The sequence below is a fragment of the Schistocerca nitens genome, chromosome 2 (genome assembly GCF_023898315.1).
Source record: "Schistocerca nitens isolate TAMUIC-IGC-003100 chromosome 2, iqSchNite1.1, whole genome shotgun sequence".
Lineage (NCBI taxonomy): Eukaryota > Metazoa > Arthropoda > Insecta > Orthoptera > Acrididae > Schistocerca > Schistocerca nitens.
Window position 1 is genome coordinate 355,209,474 of NC_064615.1, and position 24,791 is coordinate 355,234,264.

At 40.1% G+C, this 24,791-nt stretch overlaps 1 protein-coding gene across 3 annotated transcripts in view; it reads left to right on the forward strand.

Annotated features, from left to right (window-relative positions):
- LOC126236178 (probable multidrug resistance-associated protein lethal(2)03659) overlaps window positions 1-24,791 on the forward strand; it is a 417,284-nt gene that overhangs the window by 194,284 nt on the left and 198,209 nt on the right. For all 3 annotated transcript variants that reach the window (XM_049945275.1, XM_049945276.1, XM_049945277.1), the window contains 2 exons: window positions 16,601-16,711; window positions 16,803-17,036. In XM_049945275.1, coding sequence (XP_049801232.1) covers window positions 16,601-16,711; window positions 16,803-17,036 — 345 coding nt within the window. The remainder of the gene's footprint in view (window positions 1-16,600; window positions 16,712-16,802; window positions 17,037-24,791) is intronic.

Genomic DNA, 24,791 nt, shown 5'->3' on the forward strand with positions numbered 1-24,791 from the left:
AAGAGGAAGGAGAGGGAGGTGGAGAAGGCAGGAGGGAAGATGTATTGGAATTGTGGACGGATGGAAAAGGTGGAGGGGAAGGAGGAGACAAAGAGATACAGGGGTAGGAGGATACTGATAGAGGAATGGAGGAGGAAGATAAGATCAGAGAGAGTGGGTGGATGACATAGACAAAGATAGGGAGGAGCAGATGAAGAGAGAGAGAGAGAGAGAGACTTGTGAGGAGGTGCTAAACAGATGGAGGTGGGAGGATGAGGTGGACAGGGAGATGGAGGGAAGAAGAGGCGGACTCAGAGTGGAACAGGAGGAGTTGTGCGCAATACATGTGTTGAATACATACATGCGCAAACCCCAGGGAAAAGGCTTGTTTTGTGTAAAGAGCACATGCCTTGGTATGTTTCAATCACTACAAAGACTTAGTGCATACTAAAGTACCGTATTCTCATGTACTTTTGAATTGTGTGCTACCACTTGGTAAAGTAATACCATATCCCACTTATCAATATGACTTCTGACACAGTGACTCAATATGTCCCATACTGTCCTGTGAATTCATTCTGTTATGCCACTTGCTTGCAGGTGTAACATGCCTATTCTTAATTTATGAATTCATAACAAATGACAAAGTTACTTCATCTGCTACTAAACTTGTCTTTTGTATTAGCATTCAGAATAATAAGATTTAATAATATTCAGCAAATCTCACCAGAACAGTTGTCTGGTTCTCTAAAGTACTTCTTAATACCTGAATCTCACAAAAGAGAAAATGTTGAAATGTTTATTGAAAATAATTATCCTGAATGGTTTTTTAGAAATGGTTTCCATATCTAATTTTTTCTCTTCTTCAGATTACTCAGTGTATCTCCTTGGTGCAGCATGTCTTGAGGTATATTTCCAGATGTAAGAAGAAAAATTCAGGGGCTTGTTTGTTTATGTGTATTAATATTATAAATGAAATGTTGCAAGCTTTTGTGCTGTTAGTTTCCCCACCTTTAATAACTCATTTGAAAAACCACAATATAAATTAACTTGAAATGACACAAATCTATCGAATAAATATTTATGCCTCAAAACCACAACAGCTTAGTCCACACTCACAACTACTCAATCCCACCAAAACCAAAATGAACAAAGATACCCCTAACTGCACAAACATAGTGTTTAATAATAAGATCAATACGACAAACAATAACAATCTCATGTGCAGTTAATAATTTTGACTTGGTTACTATAATTAACATTATGATTGCTGTAATGTTATTAAGAAATTGTAAATAATAATCTATGTTACTGTGTTTTTTTTCACTCTCCAAGATTATAAATTGTGATTGACAATTTTTTTTTTGCATTACTAATTTCATCAAAATTGACTCTTCTCTATACATATTTTTACATTCATACATAAATAAATAATACTTTAATGTCTGTTTGGATGTAAATGAAAATAAAAATTAATGTTATCTGTCAAAAATTACTGGATCGCGTTCTGAATTTATTGTAGGTATCATGTTGTATACTAGAAAATAAAAGCATAACACCAACCCAGTTCCATTATAACTTCGAATATTAAGTTAGTACCTGGTCTGTATTCATGGTGTCTGCTGTACTGAACTTTAAGAACCAATTGTTAACTATGGTGTGCATCACTGTTTTGAAATAGTTACCATTTAAAGAAGCACAAAAAGTTACATGTTACCATGAACACACAATGATTCCCTGTTAGTGAGTGCCCAAAAGAACCTAAGATGTCCAGCCCAGTCATCTCAAACAGATTTCTGATCTCCAATAATGTCTGCAGTGAAATGCACTGATGACTTAATTCATCTCATTGTGTGCATTGTACACAGTTCTTTACATACTGTTTTGCATCCTGTTTATGCTTCTGCTTATGTTTGGCTGTGGGTCACACTGTTGTTCTATGACTTACATTCCCTACTAATTCATGATCACTTGCCTGTTTTAACACTTCAGTATTATGAATAAGGTACATTGCTACTCACTATATAGATGAGACATTGAGTCACAGACAGGAACAATGAAAAGACTGCTGTACATTTAAGCTTTCAATAAAAAGACATCCTTTCAATGTAGAGAACACACACATGTTTATGCAAGCACAACTCACAGACACATGACCACTGTCTTTGGCCATTGCAACCAGTCAGCAGACAGCAACTGCACCTAATGGGAGCAGTGATCTTGCACAGATAGGGTAAAGAGGAGGCATGGGGCAGAGAGGGAGAAGGATAGCAGGGTATGGGTGGGAGAGGTGTAGTACTGTTTGGGGGGGCATGTGCAGATGTGGTGGGGACAGGGTAGGTCTGCTAGGTGCAGTTGGGAGGTTTGGAAGGGTAGGGCTGCTAGGTGCAGTTGGGAGGTTTGGACGGGGCAGGGGCAAGGGGGGTGGGGGGTGGGAGGCACAGTGGAAGAGGAGAGAAGTGTTGGAGTGGAAAACAGACTAGTGGGTGCATTGGTGGGATAGAAAGCCGTGTAGCACAGGAGAGGGAGCAGGGAAGGGAATAGATGTGTGAAGGACACGATTTAATGTAGCTTGAGGAAAAGACAGATGGGCTTGTTAGCAGTCATACCCATGTAGAAAGCAGCATAGTGGTTGCAGCATAGTTTGTATATCATATGGCTGGTTTCAAAGTTACCCCTTCCTCTGATGAGGTAGGGCATGCCTGTGACCAGACTGAAGAACGTGGTGATGGGGTGGATGTATGATGAGACAGTCTTGCATCTAGGTCTATTGCAAGGATATAAACCATGAGGCATTGGATTGAGAGCAAGTGTGGAATAGACATGGACTGCAATATTGTGTAGGTTTGGATGCTGCAACCTCTTTGCTTCTTTCTATGTGGGTATGCCAACTAACAACCTGTTGTCCACATGAATGCCAACTGATAAACTGTGAACAAGAGACTGCTGGGCCATCCAGTTGCTGAACTTCTGCCAAAAACAATGCACTTCACTTCAGTGACTGCTTCACAGCCTGCACCATCTGGAACCTTACTATCAACACCAGTTTTTCTGAAATGGGCAGGTGGGAACTTTCCCTGTAGTGTATCCCACATTCCCGTAACCTCCCTGGCCTCAAACTTTACTAGTCTCTGTCCTCCACCTATCTACCTCTTTGCCTTCTTCCACTCCAGCACTGCGCAGCCTTCTATTCAATGAACACATCTGTTGTTGTTGTTGTTGTTGTGGTCTTCAGTCCTGAGACTGGTTTGATGCAGCTCTCCATGCTACTCTATCCTGTGCAAGCTTCTTCATCTCCCAGTACTTACTGCAACCTATATCCTTCTGAATCTGCTTAGTGTATTCATCTCTTGGTCTCCCTCTACGATTTTTACCCTCCACGCTGCCCTCCAATGCTAAATTTGTGATCCCTTGATGCCTCAGAACATGTCCTACCAACCGGTCCCTTCTTCTTGTCAAGTTGTGCCACAAATTTCTCTTCTCCCCAATTCTATTCAATACCTCCTCATTAGTTATGTGATCTACCCATCTATCTTCAGCATTCTTCTGTAGCACCACATTTTGAAAGCTTCTATTCTCCCCTCCTCCAAACTATTTATCGTCCATGTTTCACTTCCATACATGGCTACACTCCATACAAATTCTTTCAGAAACGACTTCCTGAGACTTAAATCTATACTCGATGTTAACAAATTTCTCTTCTTCAGAAATGCTTTCCTTGCCATTGCCAGTCTACATTTTATATCCTCTCTACTTCGACCATCATCAGTTATTTTGCTCCCAAAATAGCAAAACTCCTTTACTACTTTAAGTGTCTCATTTCCTAATCTAATTCCCTCAGCATCACCTGACTTAATCGACTGCATTCCATTATCCTCGTTTTGCTTTTGTTGATGTTCAGCTTATATCCTCCTTTCAAGACACTGTCCATTCTGTTCAACTTCTCTTCCAAGTCCTTTGCTGTCTCTGACAGAATTACAATGTCACCGGTGAACCTCAAAGTTTTTATTTCTTCTCCATGGATTTTAATACCTACTCCGAATTTTTCTTTTGTTTCCTTTACTGCTTGCTCAATATACAGATTGAATAACATTGGGGAGAGGCTACAACCCTGTCTCACTCCATTCCCAACCACTGCTTCCCTTTCATGCCCCTCGACTCTTATAACTGCCATCTGGCTTCTGTACAAATTGTAAATAGACTTTCGCTCCCTGTATTTTACCCCTCCCACCTTCAGAATTGGAAAGAGAATATTCCAGTCATCATTGTCAAAAGCTTTCTCCAAGTCTACAAATGCTAGAAATGTAGGTTTGCCTTTCCTTAATCTTTCTTCTAAGATAAGTCGAAAGGTCAGTATTGCCTCATGTGTTCCAATATTTCTATGGAATCCAAACTGATCTTCCCCGAGGTCGGTGTTAGTGTTTTGCAGCTGTGACTTATTAAACTGATTGTTCGGTAATTTTCACATCTGTCAACACCTGCTTTCTTTGGGATTGGAATTATTATAGTCTTCTTGAAGTCTGAGGGTATTTCGCCTGCCTCATACATCTTGCGCACCAGATGGTACAATTTTGTCAGGACTGGCTCTCCCAAGGCCCTCAGTAGTTCTAATGGAATGTTGTCTACTCCCGGGGCCTTGTTTTGACTCAGGTCTTTCACTGCTCTGTCAAACTCTTCACAGTATCAAGTCTCCCATTTTATCTTCATCTACATCCTCTTCCATTTCCATAATATTGTCCTCAAGTACATCACCTTTGTATAGACCCTCTATATACTCCTTCCATCTTTCTGCTTTCCCTTCTTTGCTTAGAACTGGGTTTCCATCTGAGCTCTTGATATTCATGCAAGTGGTTCTCTTTTCTCCAAAGGGCTCTTTAATTTTCCTGTAGGCAGTATCTATCTTACCACTAGTGAGATAAGCCTCTAGATCCTTACATTTGTCCTCTAGCCATTCCTGCTTAGCCATTTTGCACTTCCTGTCGATATCATTTTTGAGACGTTTGTATTCCTTTTTGCCTGCTTCATTTGCTGCATTTTTGTATTTTCTCCTTTCATCAATTAAATTCAATATTTATTTTGTTACCCAAGGATTTCTACTAGCACTCATCTTTTTACCTACTTGAACCTCTGCTGCCTTCATTACTTCATCCCTCAGTGCTACCCATTCTTCTTCTACTGTATTTCTTTCTCCCATTCCTGTCCATCATTCCCTTATGCTCTCCCTGAAACTCTGTACAACCTCTGGTTTAGTCAGTTTATCCAGGTCCCATCTCCTTAAATTCCCACCTTTTTGTGGTTTCTTCAGTTATAATCTACAGTTCATAACCAATAGATTGTGGTCAGAGTCCACATCTGCCCCTGTAAATGTCTTACAATTTAAAACCTGGTTCCTAAATCTTTGTGTTACCATTATATAATCTATCTGATACCTTTTAGTATCTCCAGGATTCTTCCATGTATACAACCTTCTTTTATGATTCTTGAACCAAGTGTTAGCTATGGTTAAGTTATGCTCTGTGTAAAATTCTACCAGACGGCTTCCCCTTCATTTCTTACCCCCAATCCATATTCACCTACTATGTTTCCTTCTCTCCATTTTCCTACTATCGAATTCCAGTCACCCATGACTATTAAATTTTCGTCTCCCTTCACTACCTGAATAATTTCTTTTATCTCGTCATACAGTTCTTTCTCATCTGCAGAGCTAGTTGGCATATAAAATTGTACTACTGTAGTGGGCTTCGGCTTCATGTCTATCTTGGCCACAATAATGTGTTCACTATGCTGTTTGTAGTAGCTTACCCGCACTCCTATTTTTTTATTCATTATTAAACCTACTCCTGCATTACCCCTATTTGATTTTGTATTTACAACCCTGTATTCACCTGACCAAAAGTCTTGTTCCTCCTGCCACCGAACTTCATTAATTCCTACTATATCTAACTTTAACCTATCCATTTCCCTTTTTAAATTTTATAACCTACCTGTCCAATTAAGGGATCTGACATTCCATGCTCCGATGCATTGAATGCCAGCTTTCTTTTTCCTGATAACGACGTCCTCTTGAGTAGTCCCCACCCGGAGATCCGAATGGGGGACTATTTTTTCTCTGGAATATTTTACCCAAGAGGACGCCATCATCATTTAACCATTCAGTAAAGCTGCAGACTTTCAGGAAAATTATGGCTGTAGTTTCCCCTTTGTTTTCAGCCAGCACAGCAAGGCCGTTTTGGTTAGTGTTACAATGCCAGATCAGTCAATCATCTAGATTGTTGCCCCTGCAACTACTGAAAAGGCTCCTGCCCCTCTTCAAGAACCACACATTTGTCTGGCCTCTCAACAGATACCCCTCCGTTGTGGTTGCACCTAAGGTATGGCCATCTGTATTGCTGAGGCATACAAGCCTCCCCACCAATGGGAAGGTCCATGGACCGGGGGGGGGGGGGGGGGGGGGCATCTACTACTCTTTCTTTTTCCCATTCTCTACTTCTCTCATTTTTGCTCCTCTCTCTTTCCCTTCCCCCAGACCTCCTGACTTCACCTGCTAGTCCTACCCTCTCCCCACCACATCCCAGCTAGCTTCCACAAGCAGTGCTACACCTTCCCCACTCCTACTCTGCTATATTTCCCCCTCCCATACCATGCCTTCTCCTTACTCCCACCACCTACACCATAGTCCTACTCCCATCAGGCTCTGTTACTGTCTGCAGTCCAGTCACAGCTGCCAGAGGCAGAGGTTATGTGAGTCTGAGCTGTGTGAATGTGTATGGATTCTCAATTTTGGAAGAAGTCCAAGCCATTTTGGCCAAAAGCTTAAATGTATAGCAGTCTTTGTTGCGCTTGTCTATGACCCAATGCCTCCTGTATCTAATGAGTAGCGATCCATCATTGTATATATTGTTCTTATTCCATCATTGACTTCCCCTTGTTTGCTTTAACACTTCATTTCACAACGTACCTGATACCACAATATCAAGTCCTGTTTTTTGTGTAACATAGAATGAATTGTGTTTACATTGCAGATAGCTTGTTGTCTGTATCTGCAGCTTTTACCTTCTACCATTCCACAGATATACTTTTGATTAGGTCATCAGAATTTCAATGTAACTTGACAGATCAATGCATTACGTCAATGTCAGATCATACAGCACAATAACTGGATAAATGGGTATTTAAATCCTAATAGCCTTCTCAATGCTGCATGATTGACAATACCTCTCATACAAACATAACCAAAAATATACAAGACTTCACATCTCTTTCTCCATCTTAGAGTATTTCTTTTCTATTCTGTTCAAGTGTTGTGAGACGTAGGTGAATTGATGTTCTGCCCCATCCAGTTCCTGATGAAATACAAAGCTGAGTGCATGGTTGCTTGTGCATCACATGACACTACCAATTCCATCTCATAATTTGGGAAACATAATATTGGTTCATTTGTTAACAACTTCTGCTGTCAACTGAACACATCCTTTGCACTCCCCTGACCAGTGAAGTTTTGCTCCTGTCTGTGTTATCAAGTGAGCAACACTCTCCTGTATGGCTTTATTATCATGCTGTCTGTACAGATTAATGCTGTACTTCCTCCAACAAAATGTATTGCTTTTCTAAACTGAGTGTTAGATGCACCACTAACATCCACTTAAACACTTTGCTTAGCTATACCATGTGCTTTTCCATTTTTGTACAAAGACAGTTATGTCATCTAAACATATCACAGGTTGTCTGGGTTTCAATCCTCATAATACACTGCCTGAGAGGCACTGAAATGAAGCCAGTGCATTTTTCAATGTAAACTGATAATGTTCGCACTGGATTTTAACTACTTTCTTTGAGTGATTGTCTGGTGCTATCTCTGTCTGGTGATAGCTATTCCCCAGGTCCTTGGTCGAAAAAAATCTGCATTGCCCCATACCATATGGATTGGAAAAGCTTCTGTAATCTTACACTTCATTAAGTAAATACTGATAGTCATAAAGGGCAATGTGCCATCATCTCATCTGCATTTTTGTTCAGAATTATTACCTTTGTACCCTCCGCCCCTCCAAGGACTGGTACTGTCCTCTATAACAGCATATTATAACTGTTGGTTAATAAATTCTTCCTTCACTGGTTACAGGTGATGTGGCATATGATGTGACTTGGGATACACAGGAAGTTCATTTGCCAGTTGGAATTCTGTGCTGTGTCATGGGCTGCTGGCAAAGACCTTTGAGCATTAAACAGCTCTCTTATTCCAACAATAAATGCTCCATCCAGTGTGCTACTGTCTCCTGTAATGCATCTAAACTGGGCGCTTCCTTAAGCTTAGGGTCAAAATTTGTTCTGTCTAAATTATCTTCCAGCAAGATCTTCAAATTGTTGACTGTCCATCCCTTGCATAATTCCACATCCCCAGTCCCAAAATTACCTCTCCCAACAGTCACTAGTTACTCACCATCCAACCCCTCTACACATACAATACTTCTATGTGTGAAACACAGAGCTGTATGTAATTTGATAGATCCTGTGGTGGTTGCACTACATAAAATAAAGTTACCAGAATATTAGTTTCTACATTCATGGACAGTAGTTTTCTCATATCATATTGTTGTAAATTGATCCTTAGTGGCTGCACATGAAGTCCAAGTAGTAGCCGTAATAGTAGTTTTATTCATCCATAGATCTCTTTTACAAGAATATGGGACGTGTCTTGGTATTAAAATTTAAGTACAACGGACTTAAAATAATTCACATATACAAACTTAAGGTCTAATATGACAAGGATGGGATAGGCAGTCGGCCGTGGCCCAGCATTTGACTGAAGTAATTTATGGAAAGCACAGGAAACTTAAATCAGGATTGCTGGATTCTACCTCCTGAATAGAAGGCCACTCTATTTAAAACAGTGCTGCATTAGTTGGCTTACCCCTAGTGTACAATACTGTTTCATAAATAAAGTATTTAATAATGAAGAAGGCTAATGCTTCATTGTTCATCTTCTTCTCCCCAGTCACTGCACATGCAGCAAACATTATAAACACATCGTTTCATTATATTACACACACTATCAACTGATGTCAGGACCGTTATTTGCACTGCAACTTTCCATCTGATAGGCTGAAAAACTGAGTCAGCGTCCCTCTATAATGAGTGACGTGTTGAGCTCAGAAAGAGGATAAGATCTTAGTATTACACAGTGCATAACTGTTGGAGAAACTTTTTCTGAAAAGGAAAACAGAAGGAAAAATATAGTGTGAGAAAGTTATGTGGAATATTAGATTTTTTAATACTGTTATTTCTCATGTTATTCATTTGTCACATTTTTTACCACACCCCTACTCTGCATTATCTAAGTAATTTATTCTGTGTATAGTTTACATTGCTTAACAGGTGCTTTTTAACTGTGTTTTTTAATAAGTTGATTTTAAGACTTTCTTAATCTCCTTTGGTAATTTACTGTACAGTTTTATTCCTTGATAGAATAATCTGTTTTGATGTCTATGTTTTATTCTTTCTTGGTAAATGGGCACTTATCGAGTTTAGTAATCTTTTATTTTTTACCGGTTATCATGTATTTGACTAAGCTGATCACAAATATGACATATTTTTCATCAGTTTTGAATCAGTAAAACAACATATTGTCAAATTCAGTCAAATCAGGGAAAATTCTAGTCATTATGAGTTAGTAGAACAAATGCACAGAACAAACACCAAACTAACACTTACTACAATGTTATTTGACTTTAGTGTAAACTGAATGAGGCAATTTTATCCAAGTGCTTTGATGTGTTATGATTTAGCTTGAATGATGTTTGCAAATAACATATTCGTGGTCTGGTCAAAAAATGAGAGAAAAATTTTTTTCATTTAAAAATTTTTTTTTATCGGGGATGAAAATAAATAACATCTTTGAGATCAACATAGTTTAACTGATCAAAAAGTGAGAAAAAATGTTTTCGAAAATGTTTTCCTCCTAAACTCGATGAGTGCTGGTAAATTCAACCTAGATCTTGTTCCATGGTCATGGACAGAGCAGTTTGCGCAATGATTATCAATGTTATTTTTGATGTACGCAGCTTATTAGTAAATGTACTCACATGGTGCAGTTAAAATCCCCTGTGTTTTGAACAGATCATTTAAAATGAGTTCAACTACTATTTTTGGTTATTATTCTTATGGTCCTTTTCTGCAGTTTGAAAATTGTTTCATGTTTTGTGCATTTGTTCCACAGAAAGGAATGACATAGCTCAGAACTGAGTGTATATATGAATTGTATGTAACTAAAGGACACTCTCTGGCCATTTCACACTTATGATATGACTCTAAGGGCAAGTTTTAATTGTAATTTCTGTACAATTAACTTCAAACAATGTGTAGTTTCAGCATCTATTATTGTGAGGATATATAAGGGCCCAGTTTTTGGTCACAAGATAGTCAGTCTATGGCTGAGTTTCAGATGAGGAACCTGTGTTGGTTAGAATGACAACAATGCATCAACTTAACTGTGAAATAAGTGTTACACCAAGAGGCCATGTGTTAAAGCAATGACAGTGTGTGTTCCATACATACCTTATAATTCCAAAAGAACTGTGAATTATGTGGTTATGTTTTTACTGCTCATAGATGTACAACAGTAAACTATTGTAGCAGTATGTGGATGTTCATCAACAAACTATTAATGAGACTTATGGAAAGTTTAAACGATAGTGGACTGGCCACATATTAAATGTGTATATGGAGGGGTTTGTAAAAAGTGAAAGTAAATATCTGTGAAATGCAACTGTTCACCTGTCAGCTACATTATTTGCCATAGTCAGTGTCTAAATTACAAGCCCCATTTTTCAGCCAGTGTAGCAATGCAGCACCTTCACACTGAGGACAACAAATGAAATAAACAAAGCAGGCTAACTGCTACAATATGACTGATCCGTCCTACAAGAGATGTGGGGATTCCCCAACAGATGGCAGCACTGTGACATCACAAGAGAGCAACAGCTGCAAGCATACCCAGTGTGGAATTGTGTGTTGGATCAGTGAGCAATTGTGGGGCTGTGTGCATGTCATGTCCTTGAGTGCTGTGTGTCATGCTTGAATGTTGTTTAATTGAGCACACCCACTGTGTCATGAATACCAGCACGCCATATACGTTCACCTATGCAGAATACACAGACATGTTGCTCGTGTACAGGTACCATAAAGGCAGTGTGCTACGGTCGCAGGTTCGAATCCTGCCTCGGGCATGGGTGTGTGTGATGTCCTTAGGTTAGTTAGGTTTAAGTAGTTCTAAGTTCTAGGGGACTTATGACCTAAGATGTTGAGTCCCATAGTGCTCAGAGCCATTTGAACCATAAAGGCAGTGCCCTGTGGTAGGGTATTTCCCATGGTTTTTCAAAAATCACATCTCTCCAGTGTACATGTACATCAGAATGTGAGGTCATCCAGTCAGCTTGGGAAAGGGAAGACATTATTGCAATGATACAATGGAGCCCACCACTAGCACAAAGGGCATTAGGTGTCAGCTCAATATTCCATAAATATGAGTGTGGCATACATTACATTCTGAGGGATTGTACCCAGTCTGTGAGCAGCCTGTGCAACATCTACATCCAGATGACTTAGTGAGTAGACAACAATTTTATGAATGGTTGGCTGTAGACAGAGGTGTCATGCAATACAGATGTGGTTACATTTATACACAGTGATATCATGAACACCCACAATTCCCATACTTGGATGATGGAGAACCCACAGGACATAAGGGAACATGTTACGTTAATTTTTGGGAATTTTTGCTGCAACTTCTCTGTAATATCTGAAAAACACTTTTTCACATAGTTTGATAGGTGACACAGATTATTTATTGCTTTATCCTCCTCCATTATTGGTATATTATTATGCCTTTGTTTGCCTTTCTCCATTTCCTTTTTAAGACATCCCAGACTACTTTGTTACAAATTTAAAAACTCTGGCTCATCATGGTTCTTTTCCATGGGACTGAGATACTTAAAAATTTGGGAGGACTTTTTAATACCTGCTGTTATCCATTTGTTTTTGTGAGATATTGATACTAAGGTGGGCATTTCTGGAAATATCTTTTAAAAGTTCAGCTTAAATAATGTTGAGAATTTAGGGAATTTCTTACTTACATTGGTTTCTCTGTACACTTCATCTCTGTTTTGGTTTGCTAGTTCTTGCTGGTTCCTCTTGCACCAAGAATGAATCTTGCAGCATATGATACTTGTTGTGTTCTCCAACAGTTTATTGAATGTAACTTCTTCTACAATACAATAGCTGGCTGTACAATAGATGTAGACGTCCGTTGATGTAGCCGGAGATGTGGTTCCTCTTGGTCGGCTGGTACTTCGATCGGCGGTGCAGTACAGCGGCTTCGGTGGTATCTTCTCAGAGCCTCTGCTATAGCAGTTGCCATTAGCAGCGGACAAAGACTGGTCTGCCTTCGACCGGCCGGGCATGTATAGTGAGCTGGAGCCAATAGAAACCCGGCGTAGGAATCCGTGGCCGGATATGTCGCGGCGACCTCTGCAAGGAAAGATTCCTATTAATTGTCTGGAATCTTTGGCGTGTTTACCTGATGTCTTCGCCTGTTTGGCTATTGGTTTGTTTCCCTCATAGCGTGGCTGTTATGTGGTGCTGCCTGCCATTTAAGGGAACCCAATGGCAGACAGTACAATACTGGCTGCAGCTTGCCCCACATGGAACAGTGTTCGAATAAGCTCTACTGTGAACCAGTTGAGGTCAGTTCTAACATGATGTTCAAGCAAGAAATTCTACCTTAGAATTATGCAGTAACCACTAGCTGTATGACACAAAACTTCAATAAAAGCTCATAAATTTGCATCCCAATGCACAAACTCAACACTGCTGAATCCAGTGAACATATGTCATGTCCACCCACTCATTTTTTATACATCATGAAGGGCTGAGCTTCCTATCCCTCCTTGTGTCCAAACTTGCCATGGACACCTGTGAAACTGTCCAATAAAAACTTATGCTTCCTTTTATCCAATAAGTTATCTAAGCAAAATTCCACCATTTCACACATTTTGGCTGTGCTTTTATTTACTGGGAGTGCCACAACTCTGCTCTAGAGTGCCCATTGCCATTTAATGATCGGTTGATATTCCCAAATTGCATCCCCCTGTCACAACCCCTGATAGATTTTCTACAATACTCCATGGATGCCCCATTTGCTCACATTTCCTACATTGCTGTTCACCACACTCCCACTATAAGTGGCCTGTTCATCCAAATCTGTAACTTTCAACTCCCAAGGCGAAAATTCTCTTCCTGTACCAAACCCAGGTCACCATGACTATCTCTTCTAATGCCATTGCAGTCGCTATTGCTTCATCTAAGTTGTTAAAGAACTTTGCCTGTGTCTTTCTTGACAAACTGTGCAGCAACTACTGTTAAAACTAATCTAATGTCCACCTGTCAGTTGGCAGTATTTTTGTCTGCCAACTGTTTATATGTTGACATTTAACTTCGTAATCCGTACCACAAAGGCTTTGATGGGCTCCCCCTTTCTTTGTGACACACTGTCCAACTGATTTCTGTATTACTTACAGATATTTTTCTTCTATATCACCACACCTCAGAATTTCAAATATCTCCACATTCCTTAACTCCTCATGATACATTACACATGCCTTAGCATCTCCCACCAAACATAATTTGGCCATATATAAAAGGTGTTCTTCTGACCAGCATCCCAGCTTTGCAGCTGTTAACAGGTTGTCTATGAATGGCAATGTGTCCTCTCATGCCTTGCTGAAAAATGGAGAGACTGGATTAGTGGAACTAGGATTTTGTATGGGCACCAACATCTTGACCCTTCCTGTCCTCCCTCAATGTGTACAATTTCATGCACATCTCTGTATTGTCTGCCTACATTTGCCCCATCTGGTTCAGTAAGGTCTGAACCACCTCTGCAGTGGCAACTTTCTCAAGCTCTGGTTTGTTCATGGCAAATAGTAGTTTTTCCTACCACTGAACATCTGAGTGCTAACCGCAGAAAGACCGCACATTCTCTGGCATAACTGAGTGCTGTGGTCCAACAAGTTCCCCTTGGTGCACTTAACTCAGCACTGTTTCGTTATTGTGCCCTCTAAAACTACTTAAGTCACTGACCTAGCACATGAATTTCCCATCCATCCTTGCAATCCAGATGATCGCGGTGTAGCTTGCTCGCCAGGTTTTGAGAGGGTGCGTTTCTGGATGAGGTATCGAATATATTTCTTCCCCCTATTTATACCTCCCAAGGAGATCACGAATGTAAAATTAGAGAGATTAGAGCACGCACAGAGGTTTTCAGACAGTCGTTCTTCCTGCGAACCATACGCGACTGGAACAGGAAAGGGAGGTAATGACAGTGGCACGTAAAGTGCCCTCCGCCACATACCGTTGGGTGGCTTGCGGAGTATAAATGTAGATGTAGATGATCAGACATCGGGTACATAACCCTACCGCATGCCAAACAGCTTAATTCCACTTACAACTTTCAGCTGATGCTGCAAATTATCAGTCACTAATGTCACTTGTAGATACTGGGTCTTCTGACACCAATTCCGCACCTTGTGGTCTTACGGTAGTATTCTCACTTCCCACGCACGGGGTTCCGGGTTTGATTGAGGGCAGGGTCGTGGATTTTTCCTGCCTCGAGATGACTGGGTGTTGTTGTGTCTTCTTCATCATCATCATTCATCCCCATTGTGGTCAGAGGAAGGCAATGGCAAACCACCTCCACTAGGACCTTGCCTAGTACAGCGGTGTGGGTCTCCCACATTGTCCCCTAAGCTCCTCGGAGTATGGGACCTCATCATCATCATCTGACACCAGTGTTAAGACTGGCAAATTCTGGTTGCAGAGTTACATGTATAGGAATCTGTGGTATGGATTCTCTAGTAGTGTGGCGAACGCAGAGTCAAGAAAGCTAACACAACAGAAACATTTTTTATTACATAATTCCTTCTGTACAGTATTTAGATGGTAGTTGTCTCGGTGTCAGTTGTAGCTAGTACCCACTGAGTGTCAACCCCAGTGGTATGTGGAGACAGCAGTGGCTGTAATGGTTAGCGACCTTGCTGAAACAAGTGACCTTGTCAGCTTGGTGACATAAGGCCTCATAGGACAGTGGTCGAGTACCACCAATACTGGCAGGAAACACACTGCTGCCACATCAAACTCAGGACCTTCAGAAACTGGATAGAGCATCACACAATGGCATCCACTGGGCAGCTTTAGTGGATCCAGTTCATAGGCTGGAACCATCAGGCTGTACTGGCAGCTTATAGATCAGAGCCTTTGTGTATTTGTTCATGCTGCTCGATGGGCCTGGAGTCACTTAGACATACATTCGACTGATAACTGGAACAGAGAATGCACTGGCTGAATGCATGGCACTGAAGAAATGAAGCTACCAGCTGAGCTGAGAGCATTTATGTTCCCTCCAGATGGGTATGATGTGACAACAGGTAGACTCCCTTCACATACTGAGTCGTGGGAATGTCACATTGTGCTCCACCATGCAGCAACACAGTCAGCTGTTATGACAATGCCACATTGCAGGATGCTAGGCCTAGCTGCAGAATTACATCAATGGCTGGCCCACATATCACTAGGCTGGCTGCAAAGGCAAACCTTAAGATCATGCTGCAACACAATGTTCATTGTACACATACCTCTGTTCTTACAGTTCATCATATCTGTAATTCTCTAAGATTAACCAGTACACTAACATGATTATTAAGTGTGTAGTAATAGCTAAAAGAGCTGGAGACTCTAATATCAACATCAGCTTTCTTTTTCTATAATAAATGTGGGAGCTTTTCTATTGATTATGTAATATGTTTAGTTGCAAATGTTTTGAAGTGTAAATGTGATGTAGTTAGTGCAAATGACAATAATTACACATATAGTTAATTGTTTATGTGTTCTGAAGAAACAGTTCATCACAACTCTAGCTTAGTTTATTTCAAATCATGAATAAGCAAAATAAATGAAAGGTGACCACTCACATATAGCAGGCTGGCATGTAGCATATAGACAGACATCAGTATGCTATATGTGAGTGGTTGCGTTTGAATTATTTTACATATTGTTCCATTCAGGGATTTCTGTTATTGCTTCACATATACGACTGCTCCTCCTCATGACAATAACTATGTAACAAAATGTCTTAAGTATAAATGATGGAATAATAAAATTTTGAAAACAGTTTGTGAAAAGAATAGTGTTTTACTCTCCTGTGACACGGAATGTGAATAAAAGTAGATATACCAAGTATATCACATTTAATTATCTGCCTCATCAATTGCTATAACAACACAAAAATCACATATTTTGAGAAGAGAGACATTCTACATCATGTATACATATTAAATAACACTAAGAAATAATCTACTATTTTGTGATAACCCAAACTAAAAGCTGTATTAAGCTTTGTTTCTTTGTACTTGTAACCATTTACTTCAGGTAACAATTATCTTTCTAACTGAGTGTCATAATTACAAATTCTTATTTTTACCCTTTGCAATTTTAAGTTGCGTTAGTTCATTAGCTCATTAGCTCATTTAGATGCATTTAATTACAGATTATAATTGTTTTCTTTATTTTTTAGGTTTTTGTTGTCTCTGCTTATTATATTATTATGAAACAAGCAATGAGTGATTCATTTCCCAGAGCTATTACAGCACTAGCTGAAGGTCTCATTTCTGGCAAGCGCATTGAGGTAATATGCTGGACATCTATAAAAAGAATTAAAAGTCTGAGCACCATTACGTATTTGTAAGATAGCTGACCATATTTACGTATCTCCACAGAACTTTCTCAACAATGGTGAAATAAAGCCAGTGAACCTAGGTAATATTCATAAGAGAAGTGTTGTTCATTCGAAAACTGAAAAGGGATATGCAGAGAAAGAAACTCCTTGTATTAAATTAATAGATGTCACAGCCAAATGGGAAAGCAGTGCTGAAGATACTTTAAAGAATGTGACTCTCAAAGTTGTTCCAGGGAAGCTGTTTGCCATTATAGGGCCAGTAGGTTCAGGAAAGGTTTGTATAAAAGATACTCTTTCTCATATGTTTCTCTGTATTGAGGAAAATGTGAACTACATTGTGTTGTTTAATGAAGTATTTTGATGTAATAAAATATTTTGTTTTCTCAGCCATACTTTTTCATATTTAAAGTATTATAATTGAACTTGAGCTTGAAATTTCTGTACCTATCAAGAGATTGGAAGTATTTCAGAACTTAGATCATAAAATTATAACAATGGAAACTTTTCATCATGTGTAAGCGATAGTGATTGCCATGTTATCAGCCTGTCTGGTACTAATTTTTAAAAACTCTCTGCACTGTTATAAAATAGGAATATAATGTGTAGTGATGATTAATAAGTCATAGAGGATTCTTTTTCCCCCACTTTATACTTCTTTTAGATGAACATGCATTATCTTATCTCACATTGCACCCTCTTTCCTACTGTTATGACTCTCCTCTCATCCCTATTAAGATAAGGAGGCCTAAGAATAATATTACATTATGTTCTTATCAGACCCAGAAATTTATACAAGCTCTTATAAATCAAAAGATTCAATACATTCCTGTAAACAGTAGATTAATGCTTGTAAGTTAAGTGAGGCCTTATTAAGTACAGGCCACTAATCCATCAACGGTTTTAGTATTATGTTGTACTGTACAACATCAACCCTTATTTTTTAGATGGAAATTAAAATTTTGACAAATACATCACTAGTTGAGTGAGGAGATGAGATTATTCAGCTGAATCTACTGCACTTTTTTAAAATAATATGCTGTTGTTTTTGTTTCTGTTGCTATCATTATTTATAGGTATTAGTAATCTCACTACAGAGACAAGGCTTTTGACAATATCATATAAGTTGCCCTTTCTTTCATATAGCAGCCCAATTTCAGCCTGGGCATTACCAATGTCCATCCCTCTACACTTTCTTGTAGTATGATGTGCTAGTTCTAGTCACTTCATTGATTAGTTAGTTAGTTACTTGTTCCATAGATCTGAAGTGCAGTGTTACGTGCAGTGTAATGCTGTGTGCAAGTGATTGCCATTTGTAATTATTATCTCTGGTGCAGTCTCTGACTTATGTTTCCTCGTCTTTTCATTTTTTTTTAATTTTTTTTTATTTTTATTTATTTATTTTTTTATGCTGTTCTGTTGTTTAATTTTCTAGTAAAGGAGTCGTATGAGTTATGTTGTGTTTTTATGTTGCAATTAAGTAAGTACAACTAGTCCTGCAACATTGGTGACCCTGACGTGAAGTCCGATGGTTACTAACATGAAATTTGATGTTCACTAATGCTCCATATCGTGCCACATCACATTAAATATGAACATTCGCATCAGCCGCGTTGTGCATCTTCTGTGTTCCATTTTGCCATAACTCACGATGGCAGACCAACCACCAACTGCAGAAGTGTCTACTGGTGCAGTAATTAATCACATGATAGTAAAACTGGCACCGTTTTGGCAACAGAATCCCGTGCTGTGGTGTGCTCAAGTAGAAAGTTAATTTGTGCTAGCGCACGTCTCCAAAGACAAAATGAAGTACAGTTATGTAGTTGCTGCACTCAATGAAGATATGACCACAGAAGTAGAAGATATTCTGGCATCACCACTGAATACTGATCATTACACAACCATCAAGAATGCTCTAATCACCCGGCTCTCGCAGTCCGAGGTGAAGAGATTGGAGAAGCTACTCTGCACAGAGGAGCTAGGTGATCACACGCCATCACAGCTACTACGCCGATTGCTTAAATTAGCAAGCAACACGGTCAGTGATGACTTTTTGCAGAATATCTGGCTATCGCACCTGCTACCCGACTCGCAGAAAATGTTGACAGAGTGTGCCGGCGATCTGGATGCACTTGTGCAAACCGTGTATCGCATAGCGGAAACGTATCCATCCGCATGTGTCGCAACAGTTTGCTCACAACCTCGAGCAGGTAACACTCTCGCCGCACTACAAGCATAGGTTGCCGAGCTCATTGTGCAAGTAGCTGCATTATGGACCCAGACTACCAGCTGCCAATCTCGTCACCACCACTCACCAGGTAAGCGCAGCCACTCACCTACATCAACAAAAATCTGTTGGCATCACCAATGGTACGGTTCCAAGGCATGCAAGTGTAAACTGCCATGTGAACAGGGAAACTCAGCAGGAAGTCAGTGATGATGGCCATTGGCTCTCCAGACGGCAGCCGTCGACTGTTTATAATGGAACATAGCACAAAGTTACAGTATTTGGTAGAGACAGGTGCTGACATGGCAGTCTATCCATCTGCCTGTCTGCCATGTCACAAATGTAATGACTGCCACCTTTTTGTGGCCAATGGTTCGGTTGTGTCACATTAGTTTTGAACTTGGGCCTGCGGTGCAAATTTGAATGGTAATTTGTCATAGCAGATGTGATGCACTCCATACTAGGAGCAGATTTTTTATCATTTTATGGTCTCCTGCCTGACCTCCATCACCGACGCCTTCTTGACACTATTACCAACCTAGCAAGCCAAGGTCGAGTCTGTTGTGTGGAAGACACAGCAGTACAAGTGGTTACTGGTGATTCTCCATTTATAGAGCTCCTCAGACAGTTCCCATAGATCACATGCCACACTCCCACACTAGCACCTGTGCAACACTCGACAGTGCACTATATTTTGACTAAACCTGGGCCACCACCACATGCTCGACCACGCCACTTGACACCTCAGAAACTGAAGATAGTTAAACAGGGCATCTGCCACCCATTGAGCAGTAGTTGGTCATCTCCTCTACACATGGTACCGAAGAAGAATAACGGATGCTGTCCATGCAGCAACTACAGACAGCTCAATGCTAGAACCATTCCAGATCATTATATAGTCCTGCATATCAAAGATTTTACCTTCAATGTCCACGGTAAGCGAATCTTTTCTATGTTGGACTTAGTTAGTGCATTTTACCAGATACCTGTAGCACCTGATGACGTTACTAAGACTTCCATCTGCATGCCATTCAGACTCTTTGAATTTACCTGAATGCCTTTTGGACTTTGTAATGTTGCCCAAATGTTTCAGCGGTTCATGGATGAAGTGACATGTGAGTTACACTTCTGTTATGTGTATATTGACAACATTTTGGTCATGTCAAATTCAGAGGCAGAACACCTATCACACTTACGACAGATCTTCACTCATTTATGTGCACATGGCCTGCTCAAAAACACATCAAAGTGCATTTTTGGAGCAGCTGAAGTACAGTTTGTAGGCTACACTATTAACGCTCAAGGAGATGCTATACTGAATTTTCCCCAGCCTATGGCGGTTAAAGAATTATGTAGATTTCTTGGCATAATGAATTTTTACTGTCTATTTGTTTGCAATCATGCCTTCTTAGCTACACCACTGAATAAGTTCTTGCAAGATACACCGAAGCTGAAAGACAAACTCCAGTGGGACAGTGAGGCCGAGCTGGCATTTAACAAGCTGAAGACTGCCATTGCAGAAGCTACATTGTTAGCGCACCCAGTTCCACAGGCGCCTCTCACCCTGATGGTCGACACATCTGCAACTGCAATCGGTGCTGCACTGCAACAGAAAATAGACGGGCACTGGGAGACCTTAGCCTTTTTCAGTAAAAAGCTATCATCAACTCAACAGAATTGGTCCACATATGATCGCAAACTGTATGCTACGTATGCTGCTATTAAGAAATTTCATCAGGTGTTGGAGGACAGCAGTTCACTCTCATCACAGACCATAGGCCACTAACATATGCTTTTCGCCAGGGTCCTGAGAAGGCATCGCCATGTCTGCTGTGACACCTTGACTATATCAGACAGTTCACCACCAATATTGTCCACGTAGAAGGAGAACTAAATGTGCCAGCTGATGCACTCTCCAGGATTGAAGCAATTACTGAAGCAGTTGATTTTGTAGCTCTCTCGCTGTAGTGCAACAATCTGATTGTGAGCTCTGAGATATGTTGGTGCAACCATCAGGCCTACAACTCTGCCGTATTACACTGCCACTGTCAAATGTGCTGCTGTATTGTGATGTAGCCACCAATGAACCGAGACCTTTTGTGACTATTGACTTTTGCCAACAGGCAATCACATCTTTACATAACTTGTCGCACTCTGGAATATGAGCCACTACCAACATTTGTCTTTTCATTTTGACTGGCGACCCTATCACATTCAAGCTTCTGACAGTCCATGCCCAGACTCGTAGAATGTTATCCTTTCATTGGTCACTCAATAGTTATCTCATGGTCAGGTCCCCAATGGCAGTCCCCTCCCAGAGATCCGAGTGGGGGACTATTCCAGAATGTTCTGCCAATGGAGAGATCATCATGACACTTTTCAATTACAGGCCACATGTCCTGTGGATATACGTTATGTGTCTTTAATGCGGTGGTTTACTTTACCTTCTGCATCCTCATGCCATTGATCACTGCTGATTGTTCTGCCCTTAGGGCAGTTCCCCACTCCTAGGACAAGACAGTGCCCTGAACCTCTGTCTGCTCCTCCACCCTCTTTGACAAGGTCATTGGTAGAAAGAGGGTGACTTCTTATGCCTGAAGTCTTTGGCTGCCAACACTGATTTTTAATCAAAATTTAATTAGTGACGGGATTCAGACCCATGACCGTGGACGTTTTGGTTACTAACCGTTATTTTAAGAGTAATCTCATTTTGTTCATTGCACTTGCTTGGGGCGGACATCCCATGACACCTGTTGAAGTTCTTTGTTGATCCATACACCCATTTTTTTTTTTTTTTTTTTTTTTTTTTGGAGAGGGCAGCTAACTGTCTGACTGAACACACTGAGCTATCTTGACAGCTACCCCTAGACCACAGGTGAATAAACTCTTATCACCTGAAATAGGGTCACTTTCAAGCAGGTCACATTTTCCAGTCATCCATGGTCCAAATGATTTGGTCACAATGTTGTTATTTGATGGAACTCTCCATGCTACTCTATCCTGTGCAAGCTTCTTCATCTCCCAGTACCTACTGCAACCCACATCCTTCTGAATCTGTTTAGTGTCTCCCTCTACAATTTTTACCCTCCATGCTGCCCTCCAATACTAAAATCGTGATTCCTTGATGGCTCAGAACATGTCCTACCAACCGATCCCTTCTTCTAGTCAAGTTGTGCCACAAATTTCTCTACTCCCCAATTCTGTTCAATACCTCCTCATTAGTTATGTGATCTACCCATCTAATCTTCAGCATTCTTCTGTAGTACCACATTTCGAAAGGTTCTATTCTCTTCTTGTCTAAACTATTTATCATCCATCTTTCACTTCCATACGTGGTTACACTCCATACAAATACTTTCAGAAATGACTTTGAAACACTTAAATCTATACTCCTTTTAAGACACTGTCCATTCCATTCAACTGCTGTTCCAAGTTCTTTGCTGTCTCTGACAGAATTACAATGTCATCAGCAAACCTCAGAGTTTTTATTTCTTCTCCATGGATTTTAATACCTACTCCAAATTTTTCTTTTGTTTCCATTACTGCTTGCTCAACATACAGATTGAATAACATTGGGGATAGGCTACAACCTGTCTCACTACCTTCCCAAGCACTGCTTCCCTTTCATGCCCCTCAACACTTATAATTCCCTTCTGGTTTCTGTAAAAATTGTAAATAGCCTTTTGCTCCCTGTATTTTACCCCTGCCATAATCATAATTTGAAAGAGAGTATACCAGTCAACTTTGTCAAAAGCTTTCTCTAAGTCTACAAATGCTAGAAATGTAGGTTTGCCTTTGCTTAATCTATCTTCTAAGATAAGTCGTAGGGTCAGTATTGCCTCACATGTTCCAGTACTTCTACGGAGTCCAAACCGATCTTCCCTGTGGTCAGCTTCTACCTTTTTCCATTCGTCTGCAAAGAATTCACATTAGTATTTTGCAGCTGTGACTTATTAAACTGATTGTTCAGTAATTTTCACATCTGTCAACACCTGCTTTCTTTGGGATTGAAATTATTATATTCTTCTTGAAGTATGAGGGTATTTCGCCTGTCTCATACATCTTGCTCACCAGATGGTAGAGTTCTGTCAGGGCTGGCTCTCCCAAGGCTATCAGTAGTTCTAATGGAATATTGTCTACTTCCGGGGCCTTGTTTCTGCTTAAGTCTTTCAATATTCTATCAAACTCTTCGCGCAGTAGCATATCTCCCATTTCATCTTCATCTACATCCTCTTCCATTTCCATAATATTGTCCTCAAGTACATCACCCTTGTACAGACCCTCTTTACACTCCTTCCACCTTTCTGCTTTCCCTTCTTTGCCCAGAACTGGGTTTCCATCCGAGTTCTTCATATTCGTACAAGTGGTTCTCTTGTCTCCAAAGGTCTCTTTAATTTTCCTGTAGGTAGTATCTATCTTACCCCTAGTGATATATACCACTTCATCCTCACATTTGTCCTCTAGCCATCCCTGCTTAGATATTTTGCACTTCCTGTTGATCTCATTTTTGAGACGTTTGTATTTCTTTTTGCCTGCTTCATTTACTGCTATTTTAAATTTTCTCCTTTCATCAATTAAATTCAATATTTCTTTTGTTGCCCAAGGATTTCTACTAGACCTCGTCTTTTTACCTACTTGATCCTCTGCTGTCTTCACTACTTCATCCATCAGATTCCCATTCTTCTTCTACTGTATTTCTTTCCCCCTTTCCTGTCCATCATTCCCTTATGCTCACCATGAAACTCTGTACTACCTCTGGTTTAGTCAGTTTATCCAGGCCCCATCTCCTTAAATTCCCACCTTTTTTCAGTTTCTTCAGTTTTAATCTACAGTTCGGAACCAATAGATTGTGGTCAGAGTCCACATCTGCTCCTGGAAATGTCTTATAATTTAAAACCTGATTCCTAAATCTATGTCTTACCATTATATAATCTACTTGAAACCTTCCAGTATCTCCAGGCTTCTTCCATGTATAAACCTTCTTTTATGATTCTTGAACCAAGTGTTAGCTATGATTAAGTTATGCTCTGTGCGAAATTCTGCCAGGCGCCTTCCTCTTTCATTTTCTTACTTCCAATCCATATTCACCCAGTACATTTCCTTCTCTTCCTTTTCCTACTATCGAATTCCAGTCACCCATGACTATTAAATTTTTGTCGCCCTTCACTATCTGAATAATTTCTTTTATGTCATCATGCATTTCACCAACATCTTCGTCATCTGCAGAGCTTGTTGGCATGTAAACTTGTACTACTGTAGTAGGTGTAGGCTTCACGTCTATCTCGGCCACAATAATGTGTTCATTATGCTGTTTGTAGTAGCTTACCCGCACTCCTATTTTTTTTTTTTTTTTTTTTTTATTCATTATTAAACCCACTCCAGCATTTCCTCTATTTGATTTTGTATTTATAACCCTGTATTCACCTAATCAGAAGTCTTGTTCCTCCTGCCACTGAACTTCACTAATTCCCACTATATCTAACTTTAACCTATCCATTTCTGTTTTTAAATTTCCTAACCTACCTGCCCGATTAAGGGATCTGACATTCCACGCTCTGATCCGTAGAGCGCCAGTTTTCTTTCTCCTGATAACGATGTCCGCTTTGAGTGGTCCCCATCCGGAGATCCAAATAGGGGACTATTTTACCTCCAGAATATTTTACCCATCGTCATTTAACCATACAGTAGAGTTGCATGCCCACAGGAAAAATTACGTATGTAGTTTCCCCTTGCTTTCAGCTGTTCACAGTACCAGCATGATGAAACTTCTTTATTTATGTTTTACCTGAACTGAAATAAATGAGA